The following is a 20,139-nucleotide window of genomic DNA, read 5'->3' on the forward strand; positions in this document are numbered from 1 at the left end:
TGAGAGTCTGGGGTCTTCAAGCTGGGATGATCTAAAGGGATTAGAAGGCCATGGGCCTCAGGCTGAGGGTCTTGTGTTACCTGTCTTCAGCCAGGATGCCCACGGAGAGTGATGCCAGTGCAGTCACAGCTTCTACTTCTGCGTCAGCCCCTGGCACTCTGGGCAGCCAGGAGTCTGGACAGGAAGCCAAGCGCTGCATGCAGCCCCAGTATTTCCCTAGGACAAGAAGCTGGGTCAGTTGGGAAAACACAAGCTGTTTGAGCTGTATCCTAGACTGATAACAAAGAATAGTGGACACATCATCAGCGCCCCTTCCTGCCCTCACCTCTCAGCAAAACACCTCACAGCTTACCCCTTCCCTACAGCCCTGGGTAACAGAGCAGATTCAACATGGCTATGAGGACATCTTCACAGATTATCAAGCCCCTTTCCCATCTTCCTTGGCTAAAATTCCACTCTAGAGGGCTGGCAAGGTAGATCAGCAGTTGAAAACACTGATTACTCTTCCAGAGGACCTAGGTTTGATTCTCAGCATCCATGTGGTAGCTCACAACAATCTGAAACTTGGGTTCCAGAGGTTCTGGTGCCCTCTTCTTGCCTGTAAGAGCATTGCATGCACACACATGGTGCATAGCAGTACATGCCGACAAAATACCCATACACATAAAAAATTAACCAGACACACACCTTTTAATCTTAGCACTCAGAAGGCTAAGGAAGTTGGATCACTGAGTTCAAGGGCAGCCTGGTCTACATAATGAGTTCCAGGACAGCCAGGGCTACATAGACCCTGTCTCAAAATAAAAAAAAAAAAAATAATAATAATAATAATAATAATAATAATAATAAATAAATGAATAAATAAATAAACAATGAAAGACCACTCCATAGGTGTGTGGATTCTAAGAGCACCAGGTGGATCCACTTGTCCCTACATCATGTTTATGTCAAGATTCACTCACATGCCCTGCCCCTGTGCCTTGGTTTCCTAGAGCACAGGGTCCCCCTCATGTGGCCTCCATAGTGCTCAGCCTACCCCTAGGAGGCCAGGCACAGTAATAAATTCCTGTCTGAGGTAGGAGGATCACACGCTGGAAGGTAGCCTGGGAAACATAGTGAGACCCTGTATCAAAACTAAACAACCCAAGAGCTAGGCTATAGCTCAGCAATAGAGTGAAAGCCTAGCATGCGCAAGACCCCTGGTTCAATCACTGGTACTGAAAGGGGGGGGAGGTAAGACAGTCATGGTGCAGAGCAGGGGCAAGCATCCCCACAGCTGCTCTGCACAGCCACCTCTGGTCCATGGAACACTCATCATCCTGCTGGTCTGAGACGGTGATGGACACAGACCAGCTCAGAGCAGAACCTGAGCCATGGGAGGTACCATAGGAAGCTGTATCTGTGGTTATGTGTCTGTTTCTCCAACCAAGCCCGGATATGGGGAATCTGCCTTATTCATCTTCGTATTCCAGTAGAGATTCGGGGCCTTCACAGAAAGTGCTCAACAGATAGATACCTAGTTGAAGTGGAATCTTTAGCATGTTTTCCAAATGTGGGCTCTTCTGAGACCCAAGTAGACCTTCCCCACAGCCTCTCCAGTCACTGAGGAGGTAAAACCAAGCCTTCTGTTTTGTTTTTCGAGACAGGGTTTCTCTGTAGCTTTGCAGCCTGTCTTGGAACTTGCTCTGTAGACCAGAATGGCCTCCAACTCACAGAGATCCACCTGCCTCTGCCTCCTGAGTGCTGGGATTTCAGGCATACGCCACCACCACTCAGCTTTAAACCAAGCCTTTTTTTAGCAACCAAGGCCTGAGTGTTGCTGTCAGCCTGGCTCCTGGCCCAAGACTATAGCCAGAGATGGGAGGCCAGTCCCAGTCATAAGGAAGCCACTGTTGTGTCCGTGCTAGGTCCAACTGGAGGGCTAAGAGGTTACCCACTCATGGGGATATGCCCACCATTATTCCTGGAATCCTATTTGGTACTGTCAGTGTGCTTCTGGCCTGGCTGACACTAGATCTCTGAGACCTTTGCCAGTGGGCTGGTGGACTCTGAAGGCTTTCCCAAGTTAGGACCCAGCAAGTATCCAAGGTCAAAACTCACTGTGCACCCTGATCACAGCTTCCAGAGAGCGGATGGCATTGGGGTTGGGTTTCTGTTTCCAGCCTTCTTCTGAAAGGAGATCCACCTACAAAAACATTCTATCAGGGACCCGAGGCTCAGCCTGCACAGACAGACATAAGCTGCTGGCTCTCTGAGATCAGAAGATACTGGCCCTAGACCTGACCTGAGAAGGTTTCCACTATACCATCTTGCTCCACACCACCCCTTCCCCTCTTATCTACCTGCTCTTTGTCTGGGAACTGTGAAAGCCAGGCTCATCTGCCTCATTGAAGTATAGATGGTCTGGGGAGCTTACCTTGTTGCCCAGAAGAGCAGCCACACAGGCCTCAGAGGCATCGCAGATGGCTGTGAGGTCATGGCCACCCTCTAAGGCCAATACCACTGCACCTCCTGCCAAGGTCATCAGTTGCTGTGTCATATACCCAAAACCTAGATGGTTGAGATGAGAGCAAGAGTAGCAGGCTGGAGGAGCGGCAGGACCCATTCCCTACCCATAGTTTCCCTGCTTGCTTCCTCCTTTGTAGACAATGTCTTAAAGATGAGAACCCCATGCAAAATTCATTCATATGCTTCATCCAAAGCTCTGAGAAGTTCTCTACAAGGTCCCATAGCTAGTAGGTGGCAGGGCTGAGGCTTGAACCCCAGTATCACCTCCAGCCCAAGTCTCACTGGGCCACCACCACCAAGCCCTGTGGCATTGTGGATAGCACCAACATTGTGTTCTGAGACTGCAGCTCTTCTAACTTCAGCTGATGGCCCAACCTGGAAGCCTGGCTTCTCCAACTGGGCTTCCATCTGGCAGACCTAAGTCTTCAGAGGCCTGGTCCTGAGAAGTAGCTTGTGCTGTGCTAGGCTGGGAGAACCCAGGGAATTCCAGGGCCTGCAGCCCTACTCCAGACCTTACATGTGGCCCTGGACTGTGGCCGCTGCTTCTTGTCCCTTTCATTTTGGCAATACATTCCTGTCCCCACACAGCCTGGCTCTTATTTCCCACATCTCCCCCACAGCTGGGGCCCCCTTACATTTGGCAGAAACATGGTAGCCACCCAGTGGTGCTGGGTGACCCTCGGCAGCATCAAAACCAGCAGACACCAGGACCAGGTCTGGAGCGAACTCTCGGGCAATGGGCATCACCACTATCCTGAAGTTGCAAGGAGAGGCGTCATCCACCTGGGGCCTAGCACAGCCCATGCTAGCCCCTCCTGGGGGCACCTGTCCTTAGGACACCAAGACAATCTCCTAATGAGATTAGCAGGTGCCCTGATCTCCTTCACTCTGGCTGTGGCTCTGGTACACACCAGCCTCAGAACTCAGCCATACTGAGAATTCAACAAGCAAGGAGCAGAATGATGGCAAAGATGACTATGATAGGATGAAAGAAGTGTGTGTGTGCACGCGTGGTGTGTGACTCACACAGCCAGCTGCACTTAAGCTTGCGCTGGTCACTAAGCCTCAGGGACTAAAAACACTCAGCACTTTGGCTAAAGGTGAGCACACTATGTTTAGAGTTGACCTAGACGCTTTCCACCTGAGAGTGACCAGGCAACTACACCTGAAGTCCTGGGGTGTTAAGCTCCATCCTTCATCTTCTTCCTCTTGCCACCTGTCCTTAATGTCCCTAACCCAATGCTGGTGTCCATTTAGGCATTTAAGCTCAGCACAGACACCAGGAAGTCCCACCAGTAGAATTAATTCTCATGGAGAGAACCTCCAGAAAAGGACCCACGGGTCTAATTGTAGGGTTCCATTTTCCCTAGAAACAAACAGGAACCTGGAGTGAAGGCGACAAGGGCTCCTTATAAGAGCCCAAAGAGTTTTCTAAAGTCACCCCCATCCCTCCATGTGGACAGCATTTCAGGACACCAAGTTTCTACTCTCACCGGAGATCCACAATCTCCATACAGTATTCTTTGACTAGATGCGGCAGTTTTGCCCTACCCAAAGGTCCCCAGGCTGTGCGACTCAAACTTTCTTATTCTTGTGTGTAACCTATCTTCTTATTGGAGTTGGCTTACAATGTCTAATAACCAAGTGTGAACAGATTGACAAGCCAACCAGTCGCTTCCAACCTAGGGTTGTGGCAAAGGGAAGAGAGGCAGTCTTGCTGGACTGGCCTCCTCTAGACCCCAGAGTACTTACCTGAAGGCAGCCAGGTACTCAGGATCCCCCATGGGTGGATCCAAGCCCCCAGCCCAAGCCACATTGACGTTGAAGCCTTCGCCATTGCCAGTCCCCACCTGGAAAACAAGATGTAAGGAAGACATGAGAACAGAATCCCAAGCTCATCCAACTTCTTCACTTCCCAATATGGAAGCCGAGGTTCAGAAATGATGAGCCAGTAGCTCGGGACCACACAAGACAGGGGCAGAGGGCTCAGGAGGAAAATCAATGTGCTGGGAGATGCTGACCCAGCCTGTGGTTACCTCATCCACAGCCCCACTGCCTGGGAAGAAGTTGCCATCATCATGGCGATGCAAGGAGATGTACAGCACGCTGGGGTCCTGGTAGAAAGTTTGCTGTGTGCCATTGCCATGGTGAACATCCTGCACAATACAGTGGGCCGTGGATTAGGGAAGGTCCAGAAGCAGAAAGATGGAGGTAAGGACACACTGGAAGGATTTCAGGGTCGGTAACATTCTGAGTACTGGGACGCTAGGCTGGTGGGGTCAGAAAGCTACAGTTTCTAGGATCACATGATTGCATTGCCCCCAAGCAATCTACTGTCTGGTGGTAATCCCCATCTCCACATGGAAAGACTTCCTGTCTTGAGACACCGTAGTTAGATGCATACACCATAGAGCTAACTGGCCTGGACTCCAATCTTGGCCTCTCATCTCAAGAGGTGAGTGGCAATTCAAGATGGTAATCTCTGTACATACTTTCCTCATCTGTGAGATGGGCTACCATCAGAACCAGACATGAAATTGTCAGCATCTAGATATGACTGAGGATATACTGATGCTATCGATATGACTGTTAAGGTTACTGTGTGGAGGGGAAAGGCCTCGCTTTGCCAAGAAGAAGCCAACAGAGGTTAAAGACAACACCTAAGAATTCCTAGAACTGGAGAATTCCTATCCCTTGTGGAAGCCTATGAACACCAGCAGCTTCCCACAAACCATCCTTTCTGGGCTTCCTGACAGATCTATGATGCAGGTGCTGCATTCTCCCACACTTTGATAAGGGAGAGGCTAATGCCACACTCAGACATGCAGCCACATTTCTGAGGCCAGACTCAGGGTTTTGCCAGGAGACCTGGGTCTGGTGACACTAGGAATCGGGACCTACCCAGTCAACAATGAGGATCTTGCTGGCTTTGCCTTGCTGTTGTAGCTGTCGGCAGGCAATGGCCACAGAGTTGAAGAAGCAAAAGCCCCTAGAAAAAGGAGAGGGTTCTGACAGCCCATTCCTCCACCCCTCTGCCTACAGGAAGGCTCTGAAGGTGGCCCCCACCTCATACCACACAGGCCTGCCGCCTCCCCAACACCTTACATGGCTGTAGAATGATCTGCATGGTGTCCTGGGGGCCGCACCACAGCAAAACCATTCTGAAAAGGGAAGGGCACTTATCACTCCAACAGTCACCTTTCGACCCACATTTGCCTGAGCCTGCTTCTCGTCCCAGCCTCTTTCTCCAAGGAGCAAAAGGCATGAGTTGCCAGTATATCCCACTGAAGTGTCCAGATATTCATACATACCACATTTGCCTCTCACAGCATCTCTAGACCATAAACGTTATCATCCCCAATTTATAGACGAGAAATCAAATCACAGTGAATTAAATAACCCAAGTTATGTGGCTGCAAATGGTAGTGTTGGGATTTTAAAACCAGGGCGCTTGCCAAGTGCTTGCCAAGCCCTTAGGATGGCAAGGGCACAGTGCCTGCCTTGGGCTATGAGCTCTCAAACAATGGGGCTGTGTGCTTCAGACGGATCACCCCAAGGCACCTGTCTTAGAGCAGTGAGCATAACCTCAACCTAGTATGCAGGATACCATCACTAAAAGGAACCCGTTGGCCTATGGGGCTCAAAAATGGCCATGATGCACCTACAGGCACGAAACAGGTCTTAAGTGATCTTAGGTGGTCAGGACTATCTAAGACACCAAGGCCCTAAGCAACATGACCTTAGAGGTCAAGCCTCACCTTGGTTTCAGCCCCGATTTCCCTTCCAAAACCTTGTAGCAATATCCACAAGAAACGAGAGGTCTGAACTTGGGATCTAGACATGCCACCATCACCCCGCCACCTCTGTGGTTTACCAGCCTTTAACTTCCTACCTTTAGTTCTCGGGAAGCTACTTTGAATGCAAGGTCGGTGACACTGCCTGCAGCCCAGCGGGCTGCATTGGAGGAATGCAGCTCGTTCCAGATGGTGTCAGTATCTACCTGTGGGGGCCAGGGTCAGGGACTGCATCACCCTATGCTTTCCACAGGAGGCAGGGCCCCATGAGGCAGTACCCACCCCATGGCCAGGACCCCAGGGGCAGGGAGCTGGGCAGACAAAGCTGCCTCCCCAGTGCCCCACCGCCCAAAGGCAAGGCCTCCTGTGTCCCCCAGTCCCAGCAGGACTTCTTCCCAGCACCAGCTCGTATGTGGCCAGCACTCTGCCTCCCCAGTCAGGGGAGGGGGCATGGCGTTACCTGGGCGGGATTGGGGTTTGGGCCCGGAGGGGTTTTAAGCCCCAGCTGACTCTGCTCAGGCCCTGCAGGACGGTCGGAGCTGGAGGGGCCGTCTGCACCACTGTCTTCCACTCAGAGCCCCTAGCCCAGGCTGGGAGGCCCCCCAAACCCAGTCCCTGGGCCTCAAGGCTAGGGAGGGGCCGGGGGCCATGATGGGGAGATGGGAAGGGCGAGGCGGACCGAGAGAGGCGAGGAAGGCAGAAAGAGTCGCAAGAGGCTGGAGAAAGAGAGAAAGAAAGGACAGAGAGGGAGAGGAGGGAGGGGAAAACAGAAGCAACAATAGTTGGAAAAACCAGAAAGTGGCAAGAAATGGGGAGTTGTGAACAGGGCACTGACTGTCTCCCCAACAGCTCCCCCTCCCCCCCCGGCAGCTCCCACTGCCTCCATCTCATCTCCACACACCTTGCCTGGCACCTTTAGAGGCAGGAAGGGCCATGCCAGCAGTATCAAAGAGACCTCCGACAGGTGAGGGAGAGGCGGGCAAAGCTGGAGGGCTAGAAGGCTATGTCCTGGGTAGGGGCATTCTAAACCTCTAAGTACATGGGAGGTGCCCCACGGCCCCCACACTAGGCAGTCCAAGGTCTGGAGGTCAAGTAGGGTACACCTGGAGTGCCTGAAAGAGGCCCACTCCTGGACAGGCAGAGCTGCTAACTCCTGGGACACAATCTCAAGCCCCAATGTGACCCTGCCTTGGGCCTCACTCAACATCTACCAAACACCTAACTGTGAGGCACTGGGCTGCACACTCGTGGGACACTAATGGGACTGGGATACATCTATCACAAGGAGCTTCCAGCCAGCAGAAGAGCATAACGGGGAAGGCCCTGACAGAACCACAAGTCACAGGTGGCAGAGGGGCGGGAGTGGGCCAAGAGAACCGAAGGGAAGGCTGAAAGTCCTTAGTAATGCCCACTTGAGATCTCTGGGCATACTTACCCCAACCCCACCACAGGGTAGCATCACAAACATCCGCTGTGCCAGGAGTCCTGTGGAGAGAGGCCCGGTCACAAAAGTGAGGAACGCAGAAGCCCTAAGAAGAGTGTATGGAGGGAGAAACAATACAGGGAGATATGGAGATGGGCGGGGTGGAAGTGGGGCTGACGGGACACATGGACAACACCAGGGCAGCAAACTGGCGGGGGATATCCAGGAAGCTGTGCACAAGTGAGGCAAGAGCACAGAGGTGGGTGAGATGGGTGAGCTTAGGGTGATTCGGGGCCAGACATCATATGGGTCCCTCCCCTACCTGTCAGCTTCCCATTATCCAGTTTGAGGCGGCTGAGGGGGTTGGTGCCGTAGAGGAGTACATGCCTTTCAGAGTGGACTGATTGCAGCTCCTCTAGGGAGGCCTTTCGGCCTCGGAGACACTGAGAGAGGGCCCACAGAGCTCCTGAGGTTTGCTCACCCCTGACCTTCTGCTACCACCAGACCACCCATTGTCTCATCCCTTACTGACCCCAAAGCCTCTCGTCCCTTCCCTTGCACAGCCCCACTGCCTTGCCTCACCTCACACCGGCTTCGGAGACCTCGCTCCTGCAGCCGGGACCAGATGCTCTGGATGCGGCCTGCATGCTCGGGGTGCTTGCTGTTGTCTCCACAGGAGCACTGGTGCTTCAGCATCACCGAGTCATAGACCAGCCCTGCAAGAAACAGCCATCCGTCAGGGCTGGAACTCGTAGTGGAGGGGCCTCCACCATGGCTGCAGATGGAGAGCAGCCCATGCCCAGAGAGCTAGGCATATACACATCCCTTGCTGCTACACATGTCTGTGTTCCCTTCCCAGGCCTTCTGTGAAGAGCTAGCCCTGTCTCTCTGTGCACATGCCTAAATGCCTCAGACAACCTGATGTACACACCAGTGCCAGCCTGCCTTGCTCTGCATGACCCTTGATTTCTTGGTATTCGTACTCCCTATAAGGCTCAACCTATCTCCTATGCCCTTTAGAGTTCATGTCCTAAACCCAGAGAGACTTAACACAGGGCATCTCCCTCTCAGTGTCACAAACTCACAGAGGGTTTGTGTCCCAACACAGAGAAGAAAGACAATTGGAGGGAAACCTCAAGACTGGGAGAGAGGATACCCACAATGTTACAGGCCATGTGGTTAGTCTCCCAACTGCACATGGAAAACACTCAGAAAGCTAGTTTACCTTGTAAACATTATGCAAATAACACAAAACTATTTACATAGCATCTACGTTGTACTAGGTATTAAAAGCAAAGTAGAAGTGATTTCAATGTGGAAAGATATGCGTAGGTTACATGCAAATACTATGCTGTTTTACATGAAGAACTTGAGCTTCTGTGGTTTCAGTGTCTTTATAAACTGGGCAGGGGTCCTAGAATCAACTCTCTGAGGGACTGAGGGCTTTCAGCCTAGCCCAAGGGAGGTCTCCAGAAACAGGCCCTGTATATGCACACTGCTAGTGGGAGGGCTGGGGGCTTGCACATCTCAGGGTACCAAGGACTTTCAAAATGCTCACACTCCTTGACCCAGGAATGCTACTCCTTAAGTGTGACCCTAGAGAAATAATCCCAGACAGAAGACAGGACTGAAACATAAGAAAATTAAAGGTCAGGCATCGGTGGCGCATGCCTTTAATCCCAGCACTTGGGAGGCAGAGGTGGGTGGATCTTGTGAGTTCCAGGCCAGCCAGGACTTCATAGTGAGAGTCTATCTCAAAAACTAACAAACAAAAGCAAATTAAAACTAAAGCTGGACTGTGGTGGCGCATGCCTTTGATCACACCACTCAGGAGCCAGAGGAAAGCAGACCTCTGTGAGTTCAAGGCCAGTCTGGTCTACAGAACGTATTCCAGGATAGCCAGGTCTACACAGGGAAACCCAGTCTCAAAAAACAAAACAACAAAAATGAAAAAGCGGCCAGGTGGTGGTGGTGCACGTTTTTCATCCCAGCACTGGGGAGACAGAGGCAGGCGGATCTCTGTGAGTTCGAGACCAGCCTGGTCTACAAGAGCTAGTTCCAGGACAGCCTCCAAAGCCACAGAGAAACCCTGTCTCGAAAAACCAAGAAAAAAAGAAAAGAAAAAAGAAAGAAAAAATTAAAACAAAAAAAATAGAATTAAAATTGAGCTGGGTGTGGTGATTCACACCTGTAATCCCAGTACTTGAATCCCTAGCACCATTAACAAAAATTAAAAAGGACTTAGTCAAGCAGGGTGCAAAATACAGTTGGCATGTTTGTGACATTAGACGGGTATGGAAGCTAACTAAAACCTAGAATGAAATAGAGCAGCACTTAGGACAATAAGGTACTTGGTGACTTTTTATTCTTATATTTCCCTGTATTTCTCAAAATGTTTGGAATACTTTTGAGCTCTTTTTACAAGTACAGCAATGGAAAGTGATGCTTTTGCTTTTGTTTTAAAAGGGCTGGTTATGGTAGAAAGACACTCAAACTCCTGTCCTAGCCCCCGACTGCTGGTTTTGTCGTTTAACCATAAGCTGGTCGCTGTCAACTTAGGTTTCCTGAGTTGTGATGCACTTATGTTTCATGGGCACTGCAGAGCTCACAGGTGTGGACTCGTGCCCCAGCCACTTCCTTCTGCCTCCCTGAGTTCTTCTGGTCTTACCTGTGGCAGGTGTTTCTGAGCTGGTGAGGACTTGGGTCTGACAGGTGGGCTCTGGGCTCAGCAGGGAAACAGGTGCCGCTGGGGAAGACTGAGTTCTGGACAGGGGCCGGTGTCCCACCTGGGCCAGAGGTAGCAGCGCAGAGTCGCCGGAGCTTCCCTGGGAAAGTCGCCCAGCAAGATGCTGCTGCTCCCAGAGTGGCACCTGAAAGAAACATGGCCCTGTACAGTCTCCATCCAGTTTCCCCACCCAAGGACTAGGGGCCCTCCAGATAGACCCCTTTTCCAGAAAAATTCCAGACGTGGGCTCTGGCCTTTCAACTCTCTGTGCTCCCTGAAGACCAGCCCTAATATCACAAAAACTCCTTTTGGCCCTGAGTCTATGCTGACTGAGATCACCTCTCCTACGACTGTGCTACTAACCACAAGGGGACCTGCCTGAGACACTAAATACACGTGAACTGTTTCCTACATTCATAAAGTCTTAAGCCCTCATCTTTGGAGATGGGATCTATGCAGGGGGAATCAAGTCTTCATTGAAGAGTTTGCTGTCCTTGTAAGAAACTTTTAGCAGAGGCCTACAGACCTCTTCCTTCACAGCCCCCAGAACACACATCCCCCACCCACCCAACACACACACCATGATTTCACCTTTTCAGCCTTCAGAGCTTCAAGGTGATCAGTATCTGCCTTTCAAGGCACCTGTGTGTGTATTTCCTGTGCAGTGGTCCTGGCAAATGAACACTGCCTTGACCCCGTGCTATTAATCTAAAGACCAGGGGACTACTGTTGTCCTACTTTTTTGCCCCAGCTATCTTTGGATAAAAAAGACAGCCAGTTGCAGGGAGAAGTGTGACGGGAGGGGCATGTGTGGCTCTGTGAAGAAGCAGGCAACGGAGCTGGGTCTACTTGAGAAAGCAGGCTGCTGCAGTATATGTGCACGTGAACACACTGGAGAGCTGGTGTGCGCACACGCGCGCGCACGCACACACACACACACACACACACACACACACACGCACGCACGCACACACAGTGTGTGCATGATGTATGCATCTGCACCTTGGTGTGCGTCTTAACCACCCTTCCTTTCCCCATCCTATGCCAAGCCCCAAGTCTTCTGACTGAACTTTCTGCAGAGCTCTTGGTGCTGCAGAGCATACCTGTTGGTGCTGCTGCAGAGAAACAGGGCCTCTGCCCTCGGGAGGCCCGTGGCCTGACTCCCTATGTTCCAGGCCATCATTCACCACAGCTCCCACTCCCCCACCATCTGTCTCTAGGTCCTCAGCTGAGGGTATCTGCCGCAGTCGGGGCTTCTCACTCGGCTTGGCGGGCCTCTGGGGAGGGGAGATGGCTGTCTGAGAAGTGGGATAAAGAGGAGGTTGGGAGGCAGGCAATGGGTTGGGTGAGGCCACATCCATCTTGCTAGGTCTCCAGCAGTCACTTCTCTTGTCCTCCAGTTCTTCCTTTCCTCCCCCTAAGTGTCCATCTTCCAACCCACAGGGGTTCAGTTAGACGCCCCCTTAGCATCTCCCCTACCCAGGTCCTCTCACCTTGATGAGCTGGACATGAGGTTTGAGCCGATCCTGGCGATCCTGGCGGGGCTGCAGGGGGCCCAGCAGAGGGGAGGCAGTGGCGCTGGGGGGCAGGGGCTCTGAGCGTGTCCGGTTAAGTGGCCGGTGGAGGCCTGACCCAGAGAGCCGCTCGGTGGTCAGTAAGGGCTGGGCAAAATGGAAGGGCAGGGGCCCAAGTCCAGGCACTGGAAAGAATGGGACGTATATGAGGAAGGGATCTTGGGCATCAGGAAAGAGGTGGGGGCGTGGAGTGGAGGCAGAACTTGGACAGTGAGGGATTAGAAGGTGGGTCTTTCCCAGAGCTTGGCCCCTTGGCAGCATACACAAATCCTGCCCATTCTGGGAGAAGCAGCAAGACTCACCAGTCCATAGTGGGGCATGGGAGACTGAGGGATCCAGCAGGAGAATGGGCTGCAGGCGAGACGGTAAGGTGCCCCCAGCATCTGGCTCCAGACCATGGTGCAGGAAGAGAGGAGCATGAGGGTTCCCCAGAACAGGACCCCGAGGGCCCAAATTCGAATGGGTCCTGCGGTCACCATCGGCCTGAAAGAAAGGTAAGAAGTCAGAGTTGGACAGGCTTCCCAGAGAGGAAGAGAAAGGCAAGGCAATAGGACACAGGCAGGAAAGAGGCTGGAAAAGCGTGGAGTGGGGGCAGGGTGCCCCAGCCACTCACCCTGGCAGGGGCAGGCAGCCCCAGTGTGATTGCGGGCAGCAAGGACATTGTCGGCAAAGCGAACGGGGCCAGAGAAGTCTCCTGCAGCCGCAGCCGCTGGCCCAAAAGCGCCTGCCATGGGGAGCAGGGTGACGGGTCACCAGTCCTGGAACGCTACCCCTGGTATGCCTATCCCCAGAACACCCAACAGGCCCTGCTAGGGACTGCCCAGACCCTGAAGCCTCAGGCCAGGCCAGATGCTGGAAGAAGGCCAAGACTCAGAACTGCCCCCAGGAAAGCCCAGTCCCAGCAAGGCCTTACCTCTGAGCCCAGGGCAGGGTTGGGGCCATGCTCGCTGTCATTGGGGGAGCTGCACCCCGAGGCAGGAGTGCTGCTACTACTGGGGGAGGAATCTAAGGGGAGAGGGAAAAGGAAGGCACAGTCAGGGTCAGGAGTGGTCAACCTTGGGCGGGATTCCCAGTCACAGTTCCTCCCCTTCTGGGGTGTATTTCTGCTTTCTTCCTAGAGGAACAGAAAGCTTCCAGACCGCCACTAGCCTACAGTATCTCTCTTACAGCATCTCTGAACAGTTGCTTTCACGCAGCTCCCATTTCCCCCAGCAAATGTCAACTTAGCAGACCCAATAGGGCTAGTTTTAGCCTCAGCTAGCCCTCTCACAGGCAGGAAATGTACAACACTTAGCAGTCCCACGTGGCAATGTCCATCTGAGTGGAACCTGGCCCAAAGGAACAAAACCAGGAGTAAGGAGGGCAACTCCATGGCCCTGTGGGACCCTACCTCCAAGGGGCTCTGCAGGCCTCCGCCGAAGGCTGGGTGGGGCACTCTCCTTTCTGAGCAGGGGATTCTTGCGCCGTTCCAGGGACTTCTTGGGCTTATAGCGCAGCTTCAGGTTGGGCTCAGACACTGCAGAGGAACAAATGTCACTCCATTGCTATGCCAGCTACCCTACTCTACTCTTGTTTCGTTTTGAGACAGGGTCTCACTTGTAGACCACGATGGCCTTAAACTCACAGACATCCACTTGCCTCTCCCTATTGAGTGCTGGGACTAATGGCATGCAAAACCACGCCGGGCCTCTTCTGTGCCCTCCCAGCTACCTCTATGGGTTGAAGAGAAAAAAAGGCAAAGCCAGAGGAAAGAAACCTAGTGTACCAACTGTCCCAGCCCTCCTTCAACCCCATACTCCTGACCTAAATCCCTTGGCCTACTCTAATCCCTGCAAAGCTCTGCCCGCTCACCTGTTTTACGCAGGGGAAAGTGTTCCGGGGCTTCAGTGGGCAGGCTGGGAACTGGAGGCAGGAAGCTGCTAAGCATGGAGCGGGCAGCACCCTCTGTGTCCAAGGGCTCAAGAGTTCTGTGGGGATGAGCGTCAAGGCTACTTCAGAAGCCTGGAACACCCAAAGGCCTTAAAAATCTCACTCTGCACAGAAGCCTTCCTGGGCCCAGTCACCAGGAGAACAGCCACCAACAGAGCTAGGCAGTGTGGAGCCAGCATGTCCGGAGTCATCTCCAGGTGGCAGTAGTGGGTTACCCGTGCTAACATAAATGTTCTGTTCCAGGTATAAAACCCAGGCCTTGGGAGCTCAGGGCCTCCTGGAAACTCAGTGTCTCCTGTGGTAAGAGCCTTTTCAAGAACCAGGACTTCTGTGCATGCAAAGAGCCCGAGGTGAGATGTGGGGAGAGAACTGAAGGGGAGAGGAGGGCAGCTCCTTGCTGAGGGAGACTTGGGGAACCATGTTGTGGTACAGAGTAAGAAGCAGGTGGTAGGTGTCAGGGAGGAAAGGGGACATGAGCTCACTTACTCACAGGTGAGTATGTAGGGAAGAGAGGGTACAGAAAGGACCTGAGGGATGGTGAGCTACCTGTAAGGAATACTGGGGCTGCTGGGATGGACTGTTCTCTCAAGAGCTGCCTGCTGTTTCTTCAGGATCACCTCAGCCAGCTTCTGCTTGACCACACTGCTGGCTACGGCACCTGCAGCGGCAGAGAAATGAGAAGCCTGGCAATGGGGAGACGGGGAGCCTCTTGGGTACATTCTCTGCCCACTGTCCAGGCCACACATTAGCACACCATGTCTCAGGGACTCCTCAGGCAACAACGGAGCTACGCCTGAGATCCCACCTCTCCTGTGAAGCCTCTAGACACGCCCACCCCCGCTTCTGCTCATAGGCAGAACAGAGGGCATCCCAGTAAATGGTGACCTTCCCACACACCCCTCCCAGACCCATGGTGGAGCCTGAACACCAGGCAGAGAACAGGGGAGACAAGCTTCACTCTTACTTCGCTTGCTCTTGTCTTTATTGAGAAGCTGTCGAAGTTCTTGTTCCTGCTGCGCCCCCTGCAGCTCCGGCACTGGTGGGTCCATTGAGAGCTGTGGACAGAGCCAGCAGCTCAGGGACGGCAGGGGTAAAGGACAGAGTTAAGGTCTGGGGAAGCTGGGATGTGTCTAGGGAGTTCCGTCTTTACCCTCATGGGCTCAGCTGAGCGCTGTTGCTGTTGCAGGCCGGCCAGGAAGAGATGGCGGTGCAATCGCTGGGGGTGCTGCAGGGCTAGCAGCGCAGGCTCCGGTGGGGGCTCCACTGTGGGCCGCTGGCCCACGCGCAGGTCCATGGGCTGGGGCTGAGAGCCTGCTGTGTCTGGCTGGAGGGCAGGGCAGCCTGGGGACACACAGCAGAGTCAGGAACATGGTCACAGACTACTGAACCCTCTGTAAAAACACCCTCAGGGGACCTTTTCCTCACACAAGCTGGGTCTGTGAGCTACAGGTAGGTCCTGGATTCCACTCTACCTGTGAAAGAAGTTCTACAGACTACAGACACGCTCCCTTCCAATTGTTGATGGCTAGAACTGAGTCACGGGGCTGTAAGCATGGCGTCTTCCCCCTGGAATGCTTTTCCACTGGTTTGGAGCTAAGGCTACCGGTTTTCTGAGATGGTAAGGCAGTTCTACTCTGTTTGCCTTTGACCTTCTAGGAATGAGGTCAGTCTGTCTCAGGGTGGAAGAGACCAGGCAGGTAACCAGCCCCCAGTCTTATAGGCCTCACACACCCTCAGCTGCCATTCTCTTATCGCCATGCTCTGTTCCACTCTGGTCCTTGGGATCAAGATATAGTGCCTGAAGTTCACAAGCAGCCCTGGCTGACCACCTAGGGCCTACAGAACCCTGCTTTCAGGGCAGGCTCCTCAGCTCACCAGGCCCATGAGCTTGTGGTGCAGACTCCTGCTTCCCATTCCAGCCAGCTGTGGGCCTGGTCTGGCAAGGACAGCAGGCTCAGCTGCTTCTTCTCCAGTGTCCTCTGCACCCACGCCAGGAGCACCTTGCCAAGACCGTGGGTGCAGAAGCTATTTATAGCTCACCAGCAGACCAGGGACAATGCCAGCATAGCCAGCTGGCCAGGCTGGGCTAAGCAACCCGGGATGCTGAGATGCTAAGAGGTGGGGCTGCTGCTGCAGCTGGGGAAGGGAAGGGTTGAGAGTACAAGAGAGAAGAAACTCCCCACAGGGACCTTCTTCGGGCATCCCCTTACTGAGCAGCCACACTATCCTCGGGGTCTGGCACTGACAGGGAATGGGACAATCTCCAGCAAAACACCAATGGGAGAGTCAGGAAATGAGGCCTGTGGTCTGATGCAACCATAGCAATCATAACTTTAACATCTGTGGTGCATGCATGCAACCAAACCCACTCAGCTCCCAATCCACCTGCCCTGGATGCTAGTTATTGCTATCCTTTATCCCAGACGAACCAAGAAGTCCCAGTGTGAGGGAGACTGCCTAGAGTCACCCAGCAAGGGACAGAAAGAGGACGGAGTCTAGTCCTGTTAAGGCCAATGCTCCGTTTTCTCACCAACACTCAGGAAATCACCTCCCTTGGAAGGGATTCCCTTGGAAGGAGCAAGGGAAGAAGTCACTAAAATGTTGTCACTAAGGGGTGTCATTCCAACATTGACTATGAGATGGGCATGAAGAAGAGTTGAGCCAGGCCTACTACGGCCCTCCAGTCACTTAGCAATTTGAAAGCATGGCTGTGCATCCAGATGCCACCCAAAGTAAACAAATGCCAGGATTTGGTGCCCTCACTCCTGTTCACATGGCTACCCAAGCAATCATTCTGGTTGAGTATGGGCCTCTACTGGCAATGTAGCCCTGACCCACGAGAGGTTTGTCTTCCTAAGTTCTGGTGTAGTGGCTTCCTGAGGTCATTCCCTTGATGGTGCAGGTTGCACTATACCTGAGGCCTGTGGCTTCAGCCACAGCAAACTAGGAGCAGCCACCTATAAGCTGCTACCATCTTTCACTAAGCATTACTATCGCCAGTGCAAAAGGATGCCAGGAACAGAGGACAGCCTCTGTTCAGAACTTTGGGAATGCCTGTTGGGGTGTCTTAGCATTTGGTGGGGGCTAGCCCTATGATGGGTATAGGAGTGGGAAAGTTCTCTGGGAACCCTCCATCAGGCATTTTCCCAAGAACACCCTTCATGTGAACAAAGCCACCAACTCAGGCAGTGCTTTTTATCCCATAATAAACCCAGAACCTTTTTTCCCCTGGTCTTTGGCTCACAATGTCTCCTCACCCCTACATTCTATTTTCCCAAACCTCACCTAACTGCTCAAAGCCCAGCTGAATCTAGGCCAGTGGGCAGCACCTCTTTTTCCTGGACTCCATGCTGGCCACACACAGCATTGTAAGCTGTCCAAGGAAAGGACCATGCCTGGGTTAAGCTCCAAAGGTTGACTTTGGTTTGCCATTGCTTATCATCCCAGGACTTAAGAATAGTGTAATCTGGCATAGGGTAGACACTCAATAAACCCAGAATCACGGGGAAATCTCGGTATTTCTCCACAGTGGCCTAGGATGGTAGTGGTTGACACAGGTGAGGTTCCTCAATGACTTGAAGTGATAGGATAACTCATGAGTCAGGTTTCTCTCGTTTAGCATGGGTCTCATGTTGCTACCACTGGTTTTTCTCTGTTTTTGTACATCCTATCTTCCCAAGCTTTGGGACAGCTGAACTAAGGTCCTCTGGCTCTTCAGTTGTCCATGCCATGTGGAGTCACTACATAACTCGGTAGATCCGGTGAGTCCCCATAGGGAGTCAGGGAAAGGACAGCTTCAGACTTCCATTCTAGACCTAGGCAGCAACAGGAAGTCTACTGTAATCCAGTCTTCCAGGAAGAGTGAGTGACAGCAGAGATGTTCCAGGACAGCAGGGAGCACCCAGAGAAAGCCATCTCACCACTGAGAGACATCGTGCTTCCCTGAAGGGCCCAGAAGAGGACTGAATGACTTGAAAACAAGAACACATCCCTCCTAACCTGGATCCAAAGATGCCTCTCCTGTCCTTATTCTTCTGGAGACCCAACGTTGTCCCTTGCCTAGGACCCCCATCTTCCAACTCTCTGGCCCAGCAACATCCCACCTCTTCAAACCCTCAGTCTCACTTTTCCCAGGTCATTTCCATCCCTCATCATCTCCCACCAACCAGTCTCAGGCCTGACTTTTATGGGTGCCTGGGAGGCAAGGGCAGTGGGTACCCAGACTTACCCCGGGACCCATCTGTAGAAATTAGAGATGAAGGTGTGTCTGGAGTGAGCACTGGAGGAGGGCTACTGTCCCTGGAGAGGGCAAGCTCCCTGCCACTCCAGGCTGGGAGTGGATCTCCAGCTTTTGCAGCCAGCTATTGAGTGACTCAGCTAGCTACTCCGCTGCTTGGGCAAGGTGCACAAGAAGAACTCCAGGAAGCCCCAGCTCACCCAACAATGCCCTCAGCCCTCCCTGATGTGGTCAGATACCATCTTCCCTGGGCAGCCAAAGCACATTCCCAACAGCCTGAGGGGGAAAAGCAGGCTGGGAGGTGCACAGGGCCAGAAGTGGGAGCATGTGGATGGGGAAAGCAGGCCCAGAGAAGCAAAAAGTAAATGTCTGGAACAGGAATGGTCTTCTCATTGGAAAAGGCCTGGGCTGTGGCCACAGGTCAGAAGAGATCTGATAGGAGCTGTAAAGGAGGGGAGATACAATACCCCAAGGGCCCCAGCGTAGGGCCCTCTACTCTAGCTGCCCTGTTCTATGTCTTACCAACTTCACTGTCCAAGAAGAAAGAGCCACTAAGCCTTTTTGAGATAACCTGGGCTAGGAATCTTTTCTTTGGAAATGGCTGCCTCTCCCAGGCTCCTAAGCCTGTTCAGAATCCACAAAACTACAATAGGACCTTGGGTTGGTTGGCAACAGAAAGGCCCAGGCAGACTAGGAGGGGGAAGCAGGTGTAAATTCTCACAACACTTGTCCACAGTGAACACTGAACGCCTGCCCCCGACACACACCAAGGGTCAAGGAAACTGAGGGCTTTCCACAGACAGCATTTAGAGGCTGTGCTTCTCAGACCAGACCTAATGCACAAGGCCACTTCCTGAAGGGAGATGGGTGCTGCTTTCTGGGCCTGTACTTAGCAGGCAGCTTCAGGTGGGAGGGACCCATGCCTAGTACGGACATGCTACCCCACCCATGAATCCAGTCACCTTTGGAGTCTGCCCAAGCCCATGTCGGGACGGGGCTGATCCTATCTGCTCTCCTCACTTCTTCACATGCACTCATAATGTCCCCACACCTTAGCATAGCACTAATTATGGTATCGATGGTGGCACTTATCAGCCATCATCACCTGCAGTATAACACCTTTTAAGGTGCATGAGGCCCTTTGGTACTGATCAGTCACACACAATGATCCTCTCCGGACGCCCTGCCTAAGACATGAATATTACTCAAGGTTTGTGATTCCCCAAGGAACGCCTATCCCAGAGGTTGCCTCCTCTTCCTAGGAATAATCTTCATTCTGGATGTCTTGGGACCCCCTTTCTTCTGGGGGCCCCAGTCCTGAGAGGTTTCTGTACTGACTCTTAGTGTGTTTCATGTATAACAGTTACTTTTGGTTGCCAACCTGACATACCTGGGAAGAGGGCACCTCTACTGAACAATTACCTCTGTCAGACTGGCCCATGGGCATGCCTGTGAGAGTTTTTGTTTTGTTTTGTTTTTATCGATAATTGATGGAGAAGAGCAATGCTGCCATCCCTAGGCAGGTGGCCCTGGTTTGTACAAGGAAGGTAGCTGAAAGAGGTAGAGAGAGCAAGCCGGTAAGCAACATCCTCCATGGTTTCTACTGCAGTCTCTGCCTCCACGTTCCTGCTTGAATTCCCTCCCTGACTTCCCTCAATGATGTGGAGCCAAACAAACCCTTTCCTCCTCCAAGTTGCTTTTGGTCATGGTGTTTACCACAGAAATACACTGTCAGGCCCAGCCAGAGGTCCCTGCATCCTGGGAATTAACTTGCACTCCCCCCCCCCCCCGCCTTTGCCTTCACACTTTCGAGCAGTGAGACCTTCTGTGCCTCGTGCCCCTGGTAACCACAGGTCTGGACACCGTGCGCTCTGTGGAAAGGAGAAGAATTCATAACCTTGGGCCTTGTGGTTTGTTACGATGACTGCAGGGATAGTTTGTGGTGGTGA

At 52.8% G+C, this 20,139-nt stretch overlaps 1 protein-coding gene across 10 annotated transcripts in view; it reads right to left on the reverse strand.

Annotated features, from left to right (window-relative positions):
* The window catches only part of Hdac7 (histone deacetylase 7), a 34,864-nt gene that overhangs the window by 1,179 nt on the left and 13,546 nt on the right, over positions 1–20,139 (reverse strand). For 5 of the 10 annotated variants that reach the window (XM_027396416.2, XM_027396421.2, XM_027396420.2 and 2 more), the window contains 23 exons: positions 15,104–15,294; positions 14,918–15,008; positions 14,500–14,611; positions 13,876–13,991; positions 13,415–13,540; positions 12,938–13,029; positions 12,638–12,748; positions 12,327–12,507; positions 11,944–12,149; positions 11,554–11,748; positions 10,394–10,595; positions 8,308–8,441; positions 8,048–8,168; positions 7,738–7,787; positions 6,401–6,508; positions 5,614–5,669; positions 5,410–5,497; positions 4,545–4,664; positions 4,261–4,358; positions 3,144–3,262; positions 2,417–2,550; positions 2,101–2,185; positions 81–216 (listed from right to left, as the gene is read on the reverse strand). In XM_027396416.2, the coding sequence (XP_027252217.1) occupies positions 81–216; positions 2,101–2,185; positions 2,417–2,550; positions 3,144–3,262; positions 4,261–4,358; positions 4,545–4,664; positions 5,410–5,497; positions 5,614–5,669; positions 6,401–6,508; positions 7,738–7,787; positions 8,048–8,168; positions 8,308–8,441; positions 10,394–10,595; positions 11,554–11,748; positions 11,944–12,149; positions 12,327–12,507; positions 12,638–12,748; positions 12,938–13,029; positions 13,415–13,540; positions 13,876–13,991; positions 14,500–14,611; positions 14,918–15,008; positions 15,104–15,294 (2,872 nt within the window). The remainder of the gene's footprint in view (positions 1–80; positions 217–2,100; positions 2,186–2,416; positions 2,551–3,143; positions 3,263–4,260; positions 4,359–4,544; positions 4,665–5,409; positions 5,498–5,613; positions 5,670–6,400; positions 6,509–7,737; positions 7,788–8,047; positions 8,169–8,307; positions 8,442–10,393; positions 10,596–11,553; positions 11,749–11,943; positions 12,150–12,326; positions 12,508–12,637; positions 12,749–12,937; positions 13,030–13,414; positions 13,541–13,875; positions 13,992–14,499; positions 14,612–14,917; positions 15,009–15,103; positions 15,295–20,139) is intronic. The other 5 variants (XM_027396417.2, XM_027396423.2, XM_035440850.1 and 2 more) reach the window with 5 other exon arrangements.

The sequence above is a fragment of the Cricetulus griseus genome, chromosome 2 (assembly GCF_003668045.3).
Source record: "Cricetulus griseus strain 17A/GY chromosome 2, alternate assembly CriGri-PICRH-1.0, whole genome shotgun sequence".
Lineage (NCBI taxonomy): Eukaryota > Metazoa > Chordata > Mammalia > Rodentia > Cricetidae > Cricetulus > Cricetulus griseus.